We start from the raw sequence: 10,352 nt of genomic DNA, 5'->3' as shown, positions 1-10,352 counted from the left end.
AAAAAACCGTTGGAAAAAGGGCACCCCCCCTTCGCCCAAAAAAAAAAAAAAAAAAAAAGAAAAACCCAACAGGAATTTATAAAGAACCAAGCTCTCCATGCATGGCTAAATGTCCTCCCATGCAGCCTCACATTTCCAAGAGTGAGAAAAGCCATTACAGCTACACCCAGCAGACGGTTCAGTCATGGTCTCTTCTCGTCTATTTACAGCATCCACATTTTGACTGATGCAACAGCAAACAAAGCCGACAGTGAGATCCGTCCCTGCTCCAGCCTCCGCTCCCTCGCAAGCGCTGCTCCCTCAGGCACCGGGGGGATAATGATGTTCGGCATCACAGAGCATATTCCCTCCCTCCTGCCCAGCCAGGGACACAGTGGACTTTTCCCTTATGTCCCAAGCAACAACATTCCAGAATTCAGCAAAAGGAATGAGAGAGGGTGAGAAAGTTGGTGGAAATTCCTCCTTCCATAACCAGTGCGGTTTCTGAATGAAGGACTTGATTTTAGTACATTCTGCTGAAGGTGAGTGTCAGGTGGCCTGGACAGCATTCCCTCCCTGCACCCTGTTCCAGGCAGGAAACACCTGCAGCAGCTTTTCCCCACGGGACAAGCAAATTCTCCTCTGAAACACCAGCTCTGAATCCTGGCAACACTGGGAAGAGGCTTTGAAATGCCGCAGTGGGAGCGTTAAGCGCAAGATGTGTCATTTGTAGATAGAAACACTATTTTGAGATATAGAACATTCAGATATTTTAAATATTAACTATTAAAAGCAAACATTTTTTAAATTCCTACACAAACACATATTTATAGCGCTGTTTGACACTGGCTGGCTGAGATGAGGCTCAGTCCCAAGCAAGAACCATATGCACAGCGTCAGGACCCAGCCAGCCTTTATTCATCACAGCCCAAATTAATTCAGGCTGCATTTAAGCCTTGCCTAGGTTCAGTCCCTAGAGAGCTCAGGACACTGGGCAACGCAGAGCTCCCCTGCAATTTAAGAGATCTGATAATGAAAATATTGTCCTGACCCACCAGAGAGGCACATGAGCATGGAACTTCAGGTGGCCCTAAAGGGCGACTCATCAGAGCTAAATGGAAACCTCTGCAGGATGAAGGCTTTGTATCTGATCTTAGGAAAACTACTTAGAAACCACATTCATTTTCTCTAAGCATCATTTTTCTTTTCAGGTGAAGATGCATAAAGCTCCCCTGTTGTCACCTAATGGGGAAGAGGGGTCTCAGATGCCCTCAACTCCCACCTCCCATCCAACGTTCAACGTTCCAATTTTCTCTTGACCTTCACCTGCGCAAAGACAGCCCACCCCTGGAGTCGTACCCATGTTTCTGCTCAGTGTAGCGTAACGGCACAGAAAGGATCTGGGTGTTATTTGTAAATGTCTTTAGTACATATACACTAAGTAGCACAATGGCACCAGAACACAACCCAATTTTGTCAGAGTGCCTCCACGCCGGGAGGATGCAGCCCGGAGCAAAGCAAGGAGGGCGAGGGGGACACAAGGGAGACAAGGAGGGGCTTGGGTCCCCTGCATGTGAAGGACAGCTGGAGATGCCCACCGGCTGCACTCCTCCCTCCCAGAAATCCAAGGCCAGCCCTTACCCCTTTGCAGATGGCCACTGCCTCCTTGGACATGGACTTGGGGTAGGCTACGTTGTGCTCCATGATGGACTGGAAGAGCTCGTCCTCATCTTCTCCCTCGAAGGGAGCCTAGAACAAAGCAAACGGAGGTTCAGCTGTGTTTCCGTGCAATTTGAGCCTCCGTTCACCACTGTGATCCTCAGCCATGAAACCAGCCCTGTCTGCTGACTTGTGTCTCAGCATCCCAGTCCCTGGGGCTGCATCCACAGCTTCATCTCCAGCATCGAGGTGACGGCACCCCGCTGTGAGCCAGCAACAAAACACATGACATGTCAGCCTATGTCCACAATGGAATTTAACACGATCCCATAGGAATCAATTAAAATTCAATTACCTGGCCAGCTAACATTTCATAGAGCAGGACTCCAAATGCCCACCAATCCACAGACTTCCCATAAGGCTGATAAGCAATTATCTGAAAACAACACAAACAGCAGGATTACACTCCTATTTTTAACCTGTTGGCCCGATGCAAACTCATTTCAAGCTGTAGTCCAGGTCAAAAGGATAAGGTTATTTACTGAGACATTAGTCCCTGAATGGTGGGAAAAAGCAATTATAAACAGAACACACAAAAGGCAAAGGGTTCAGTAACTTTAAAAAATCATCAGCTCTCAAATGTGCACTAAATATTAGGAAAAAAAACCCCAGAACATTCACTGTGATTTAAGACAGATTCATTCTGATTCAGACAAAACTTTAGCATATTTGTTGTGCTTTTACAGACTCATCACAGCAAGGTTCATCGGGAAAGGAGCAGCAGCCGTTCTCGCTTACCCTGATGTACTTTGGGATTTTTTTCCGCTGACTTCCGTGCAGTTGGTTTGAAATAACAACACACTCCGTGGATGCTACGTGGCCCTTTAAAACAGACTTGCAGCATATGGGTAGTCAATACCCTCTGCATTCCAGGCTGCCAGTTTGCTTTCTATTATTTATTGCAGAACATCCCTCACAAAATAACCTAATAACTGACGGCCCTACCCTTCTACCTGAGCAATGCGTTAGGATTTTACTTGGAGTTAGGATATAACTTTGGGGTTTGTTGGTTGGTCGTTGTTTTTTAAATTTAAAAATATAAATATTTATTTTGGATGAGGTACCAAGACACGAATTTTTGGTTTTTTCCATGATTTTCTCTGCAAAATCTGAAATACCCCAAATTTCACAATCATGCGACCCTGCAGCAGAGCCACCCAGCCAACCTGCTTCTGTGGAGCAGGTGACCTCCCCAGTGCGTGCCGGTGGCTTGGGACACCTACAGCTGAACCCAAAGAGGGGGTTGGTCCTCGCTAGCAAGACCCCACATACAAACAAGACAAGCAGGTGGTGGAGAAAGGGACCCAGCCCTGGGTCCCATGGCACTTCTGCTGCTCGGGTTCTCCATGTCCTTTGGCTCAAGAGGGCAATGAGATGTGGGGTTGGTACCCTTGGCCAGAGGTTGCTGCCAGAAGCCAGCCCCCTCCTTCCTTCCCTTCAGCATGGGGGTCCCTCCAGCCCATCTGGTGGCAGCAGGAGGAGCAGGTCCAGCCCAGGGGTGGCAGGAGAAGCCAGGGTCCTGCAGGCACTTTTCTGCTTTGAAGGGTCTCTCAAGCTCTGGTTTATTTGCCGGTTGCTGCTGCTGGGCGTCATTTCAGAGTTTGGGGTTTGACAGGCCTTGGGCTTTGCCATCTGTTACTTAACGCAAAACAATTAGGCAGTTTATTCATCCAAATTACAGAATTCTATTCTGCAAAGATTCCTATACTTGAGTACAAATGCAAATTGTATGCTAATCACAGGAGAATGTACACAGCAATCCAGCCCCAGAGGTCTGCTCCTGCTGTTGCTACCCCTGCTCCCAAGCAAGGCTCCGCTCCCGTGGCTCCGAGCAAAGCCTGCAGCTTCCAGAGTCCTCATGTTCAGCCATCCCTGTCCTTGCAGAAGACCTCTGCAGTGTCCCCACGGATCTGACCAGGAGGTACGTCAAGACGCAGGTCGGGTGCTGCCACCCATCCCATGAAGAAATGAGGTCCCTCCTGCCAAAGCATCAGCATCGAGGCACAATTAGAGAACAAGACTGATGCCAGTCTCCTCTTCTGGCCTGATCCTGGTCCAGCCACACATCCAAAGGTGGTGACACGACTCTGAGAGCCTTGACAGCGTCCTGTGGTCAGGCCTGACGCTTCCCAGTGAGACCAAACGTCCAGTTTCAGCTCTGAAATTCCTCGACTGAGTGCACTTGAAGTTCCTCCCACTTGTTCCTTAGATGATTTACGAGTGCTCCGGGAAATTTAGGTGTGAACTCTTCACACCATAAAGGCTTTTAAAAGAAAATAGTACTTAGAAGAAATTCTTGCAGAAAAGCAGTCTCTGTAAATGGAAGTTGACGACTGCACGTTAGGGAAGGTCAAAACCCAACAGCCAAAGAACATATTTTGTTCAGAGGAAACTACACATGCGGGGTCGTTTGCACTCAGTACCTGTCACCTTGGCACGCAGAGCTGTACCTTAGAATAGAAAAAGCCCTAAAAATGGGTCAAGCAAATCACAGGACATTTTTACCCTGAAGACATGTTGGCTCGAGAACACTGCAGCTTCCTAATGGCAGGAAGCACGGTCCAGCAGAAGGGCCCTGGAGTGGAGTTACACACAGAGACCCCGGCTCTGCCACAGGCTTGGCCACCCAGTGGGAGACCACACCAGAACCACATACTTCTTTTTCCATTTACAAAGTAGAGGACGTATATATTCACTCTTTTGAGACCCCCTGGTAGCAGGTGTTAACACCATTCCTGGGTACCGTAGTGATTTGCATCCTAATTTCCCATTTTCTCTTTTTCTTTTTGGGGAAAAAAAAAATAGAGCAAGCAGAAGAAAATAAGAATTTAAGTGATAATGCTCAGGCAAATACCAAGAGAACTGGTCATTTGTCCTGCTTTGAAAGAGAATTAATCACACGCAGCAACTGAGCTATGTACCAACAGGACACCAATATTAATCTTGGTAGGACGAGGATACGTAATACACATCTGAACGAGTAATTAGAAACCTTTCTGGCTGCAGCAAAACACAATGTAGTTTAGCATACAGGCACATCTAACTATGTCCTAGCAAAAAGAATCTCTTTCTCTAAAATATTTAAATGAATAAATATTAATCTCATCATTGAAAATTCAGCAGAGTGAGAAGATTTTAGAAGGGTATTTTTATGTTAAGGGAACAGGCATCTGGGAATAACTACCTACCTGAATTTCACAAATCTGACATGAAATTGCACCCATATAGCACTTCATGTAAGTGTCATATGTGACTCCATCACATAAGTAATAACCAAATGCAAAATAATTTTGGAGTGATCTGAAGCTGTAGATGGGGAGCCTCTCCTCATCAGGCACACAGCCCTTTGCTGCAAGTGGCAAGCTGGAGAGATCTAAAGATTTCCACTTCACATGGAAATATTATCCACGAATAATTCATTTTTTCCCCACCGGTCACGTTGTGCTGGAAGCGGCTGTCACACGCGGCGAGGGGCAAAGCTGAGCTCCTGGGCTCATCTTTTCCAGCAGCAAGGAAGCATGTGAGGAGAAGCCTTTGGTGGGTTTGAGCACACCAAGGATCAAACAGGCAAAGGGATGCTGATAGCACAAATGTGGGAAAAACACCCAGAGAGGGAAAACACACTGCAGGGAGATCAGCACGGAGGATTTTTTGTACTTTGAGGCAGAAGCAGGGCACGCAGCCCAACAGAGAGGTGGATCCAGCATCGCTGCTTCCTTAAAGGTAGCTGTAGCCTTTGTGGGGATGGACAGCACTGAGGGGATGAACTTTCCAGGCTGACAGTAAATTTGTTAATAACCCTGTTTCCCCCAAAAAACTGCCCAAAGCAAAGTCATCCCATGGAAAAGAGCATCAGACAGGCTGCTGAAAGACCTATGGAGCATCTACCACCTTTCTCCACCTCCTACCTCAGGTGCAATGTAGTCTGGAGTGCCGCAGAAGGTCTTGGTAGTCACCCCGTCCCAAATGTTCTCCTTGCACATGCCGAAGTCTGCGATCTTTATGTGCCCCTCGCTATCCAGCATCACGTTGTCCAGCTTCAGGTCTCTACAAAGGGAAGGAAAACAATGACACAAAATAATGACACAAAAGACCACTCACGAGGCCACTCAGCAAAGACACAGGTTTCCTGACTCCAGGTGCTCTCCTGTGAGCGAGCTCTGGCTCACACCCAGACTCGTTGTAGGATAATGTTTGGGGAAATGAGTAAAAATAAGTCAGAGATCTGTCAGGATGAAGTGTTTATTTCACTTTTAACCCACAGGAACACCATGCTGGGCAAATCGCTTTTAAGTGTACAACAGAAAACTCTCTCATCTAGCAGGGAGACAGGTTTAATAGATTATTTTCTTTTTTGTTCCTATGAAAATCAAGTGAAAATCAAAGCTCACCAGCAATGAAGAAGTACCTACTCAGCAGAAGCCCCCGCAGCACCTATGCTACGCTCCCCCATGATAATACAAATCAGCCATGTTTGCCTCTGATCCACATCTGCAGAATATCTGTTAGTTATACCCAACTGCAGCAATTTTGCTCTTTAGCACAAATTGTGGAGAGGAGTTTCAGCTGTAGAGCTCCCGGTCTGGCTCCCAGCCCTGACCAGCTTCTCCAGAGCTGGGTGCTCCAGCCCAAAGGCCCGTTTTGTAGCAAACACTCAGTAGTTCAGGTACAAATTATGCACTAACAGCTATGGGCCATGTCATTACTGACCAGTTCTGTGATTCTGTGCCATTCCTGGCTTATGTGCTCTACACTAACGCATCACTCAGAGGTCTCCACTTCAATATCAGAGCACGTCTGCAAGATTTCCCTTGACCTAGGGTGACATTAGGTGACAAGGCAGGTGACAGAGTGGCACATGGGTGCAGGCACAAGCCGTGCTCTCCCATCGGCCAGGTCTCTGCAGACCTGCCCAGCTGCACATCTCTGGTCTGCAGGTGAAGAGCAAAGGCACACGGCATGGCCCGGAGCTGGCACGAAGGTCACACCATGTCATTGTGACCCTCTTCTCAGAGACCCTCAGCTGAAACACCCTGCTGGGAACAGCCCACTCAGCACAGCCGTGGGGCTGCATCGTGCATGAGGCTTAACTCTGTTAAGTAAGAGCCCAATAAAAGGAACAGCATAATTTACTACAACTTGCTGGTTTTCAAGACTGTTTTTTCCAATTATCATGTCACTGCTTAGAACCCTGACAGGCCAAAGGCAGATGGACATGAGCCTGGGTTCGGATTTGGAGGAAGGAAGGAAGAAAGGGCACTGGGGACCGGCAGACCTAAAATCTCTCTGTAGCAGCTGATGGCAAAAAACATCCCTCACGTCAGGTTTGCTCCACTTCTTTCATCTTTGGAACAGGCTTCAGCATCTCATAACTTCAGTAGCACAGCTGGCATCTCCTTTTGCGAAGCAGTTAATGGTATCTGACACTCATTAGGATGCTCTGCTCTACCTTGGGCTCTGGGAATACTCCCGAGCAGGGAAAAGCAGTGGTACACAAATTTCAGCTCTAAACCAGCAGCCTCAGAGCCCGGTCCAGCACCTGGCAGTAACCTGGCTGACTCTGGATGCTACAGTCATATTGCGACTGGAGAAGAGGTTTTAGTGTCTGAACCAGAAGTGACAGACTTGCACTGCAGATCTCAGAGCAAGCCATTCCTAAGCACTTACCCTGGTGTTAATGGTAAGAAAATAGTGCCCTGCGGCAAAATACACGGCTCAGAACTGGTCCGTGCTGCCAGTGAGCATTTGTGTCGTACGGCAAGAAACGCATAAAGCAGAGGCGAGAGAGGAACCAAAGCTGCCTTCCTTTAAAACGGGGACACAGACAAGAACCTTCTCAAAAACCAGTGACATGAGAGAGGTTGTGGAGACTCCTACTCCGAAGACGTCCAAAACCCACCTGGATCCATTCCTGTCCAACCTCCTCTGGGTGCTTTGGCAGAGAGGTTGGACTAGATGATCTCTGAAGGTCCCTTCCAACCCCTACCATTCTGTGATTCTGTGACACTCTGAGGGTCCCAGCCCCGTTTTGGGTGTGCAGACCTGACATGGAGCTGCTGGAGCCCACCCGTGGCTCTAACCAGGGAGAGCCCCACGGCCGGTGGCTGCTCTGCAGAGTGGGGCTGCAGAGCCCTGCTGAGCATCACAGTCCTTACATCGCCCCAGCTCCAGCTGGAGTTCTCTGGGGAAGAGAGGAAGGAGGAACTTGCTCACCTACCGATAAATGATGCCTTTGCTCTGCAGGAAGAAGAGGCCGATGGCTATTTCTGCCGCGTAGAATCTGAAATGAAAGATTTAAAGGGAAGACTGATAATTAAACGAGATGAATCAAAATGAAAAGCCTTTCAAATCCAATCGCACTAAATGAAAGGCGGTGGCTATACATGACCAAAGGATAAAGACAGCCACAACATAAAAATACCAGACAAGTATCACACGAGAATGACACAACCCGCCCTCTGCTCCTATCGGGTAGGGATGCGATCTGGTTGCTGTGGGCTAGCAGGGGGCTGTCACTTCTTGTTACACAAATTCTCATTAAGCGAGAGCTGGGATCCACGGCTGTTCGTTACTGCGTGCTGGCAACGCGGCTTGAAAAGTTATCTGTCATCTCGGGGAGGCCAGGGAGATAACACGCACTGCCACCGCTTTCCTTAAAGAATATTCTGGGTCTCCGAGGACTCTGCCAGAGTGTAAAACATCAGTTCAAACCCACCCGGGCTCTGCTCACTGTTTGTGTTTTTATTTAAGCATATGAAGGCCTTCACAAACACATTTTGCTCTGTCCCCTCTGTACAGGGAGCAGGAGTCAAAAGCCATCAGTTAACACTGGCTCCTCTACTGGGGTCGCCAACCCCAAAAACCCAACGTCTCTGTTATATGGTGGGGAAGGACACGGGGCAGAACAGAGGCACACTGGCACCACACAGGTGCTGCTGGTGTCTCCCAGGAAGCCTCCACATCTCCCTGCCTGCTCCTTTATGAAGGCCAATTATTTATCTATCAACAAGTGCTGTGTATCCCAAAGAAGAGCTGGAGGCACCAGCATCCTTGGCACCAGGCAAAGAATCACCCTGCTTCTTCTGATTCCTGTGCCCTTCCTTTCCCCTTCGTTTCTGTTCAGGGCTGGCACCACAAAAGCCTGTGGCTTGGACCGTATTTCCAGCCATATGACAAAGGTACATCAAATACCTACCCTGAAGGTGCCAGACTAGGGCTACGGAACTTACACAGCATGTGGCTCTTTAAACCTCCCAACCTGCTGGATCTGGTACATCAAGTCCCCACCGTTCACATATTCCATCACAAAATACAAGCGATCCTAAAGAAAAAAAAAAAAAAAAAGCAAACAATTAGCAGCAGAATTATTAGAGCAGGGAATCTGCAGGGATCAGAAATAAGGACCAAGGCAAGTGACAGCCCCAGTCTATATTTTTCATGGCAATACAATTATCATCACTGCCCTCCCCAAGGGGTGCAGCTGGAGCTCTGTAAGACAGACATACTCATTCCTTTGCAACGCTCTGGATTTAAGCTCTGCACCTTTGCAGATAGATCCGATGGAGAAGGCAAGTGGAGGAAGAAAAAGAGACTTTTCACTTGCCATTAATAAATTTGCTCTCATTCTTCACTGAGCCCATTTTTCAGGGTGTTTGATCCAACAGCTCCTTGCTAATGATTCCCCAGGCACCACATGGCTTCAATGAAGAGAGGCGAGCAGTTCCTATGGGGACCAGCATCCGTGTACAGGCAATGGCCAGTACGACTTGGCCAAGCACCAGGAGGGACGTGTGACATCCCCGTCTCACCAGTCTCACCCTGGGAGCAGCCTGTGGCAGTGCTCAGGATCCACACGCCCCCAAGGGCACGCAGCACCCCCTGGTCAAGCTGGGGAGGCAGGAGAAGGCTGCACCCCCTCTCCTCACTCCTCCCAGCCTGGTCTGAGGGTGCACTTAATGTCACACACGGTTAATTAATTAAGAAATCGGTACGAGTAGCACAAACAGGTCAATCAGTGACATTGAATCAATTAAAACACTTGCTAGTAGCTACGTGCAAACACAGCCACCTATAAGCACACACTGACTTTGCCTCTAAAGTATAAAACACACTTTGCTTTCATTCATTAAGACTCTCCGGATTAAAGCACCCTTCCTCTTCCACAGCGTGGTAGCCACACAGAGCTAAGAAATTCCCCAGGTGTATGTTTCTGTGGTCCACACTGTCCCTGGGGACACTGCACCACACCAGCGACACCTTCACCCTGGGGAATCCGTGCCCTTGAAACGCCACTTCCCTCTGATGATTCACAGCTCTTTGTTTTTTAATAGGAAATGGCTGTGAAGAAAATTGTTCAAGACTGCCAAAACCACCAACCTAGACAGACAGTTTCTCAGGGAGGGAGAAGCAATGGCTCCAGCCCATCAGAGTGCCTGTAGGAGTGGGACACAGACTGCTGCCTTCCCTGCCAGCAGACATCCCTGCCCCGAGCTGTGTGTGTCTTGGTTATGGATAGGAACAGCAAAGTCCTGCGTGACACCAGCCCCGAGTCACCCTTCTTATGACCAGCAACTTTCTACAGCCTTCAAAAAACAGTCGTGGGGCCTCAATGCTCAGGAGCCCAAAGACACCCCTGGGCTGGCCCCAGCCCTTGG

General features: G+C 48.5%; 1 protein-coding gene across 1 annotated transcript in view; it reads right to left on the bottom strand.

Annotated features, from left to right (window-relative positions):
- PRKCB (protein kinase C, beta) overlaps window positions 1–10,352 on the bottom strand; it is a 130,712-nt gene that overhangs the window by 16,101 nt on the left and 104,259 nt on the right. The window contains exons 11-15 of the mRNA XM_014936185.1: window positions 8,928–9,019; window positions 7,916–7,978; window positions 5,607–5,745; window positions 1,994–2,074; window positions 1,621–1,728 (exon numbers count right to left, since the gene is read on the bottom strand). Of these exons, the coding sequence (XP_014791671.1) occupies window positions 1,621–1,728; window positions 1,994–2,074; window positions 5,607–5,745; window positions 7,916–7,978; window positions 8,928–9,019 (483 nt within the window). The remainder of the gene's footprint in view (window positions 1–1,620; window positions 1,729–1,993; window positions 2,075–5,606; window positions 5,746–7,915; window positions 7,979–8,927; window positions 9,020–10,352) is intronic.

The sequence above is a fragment of the Calidris pugnax genome, unplaced genomic scaffold, assembly GCF_001431845.1.
Source record: "Calidris pugnax isolate Ruff unplaced genomic scaffold, ASM143184v1 scaffold17, whole genome shotgun sequence".
NCBI lineage: Eukaryota > Metazoa > Chordata > Aves > Charadriiformes > Scolopacidae > Calidris > Calidris pugnax.
Note: the sequence above shows the minus strand (reverse complement) of the source record. Positions and strands in the feature narration are given on the sequence as shown.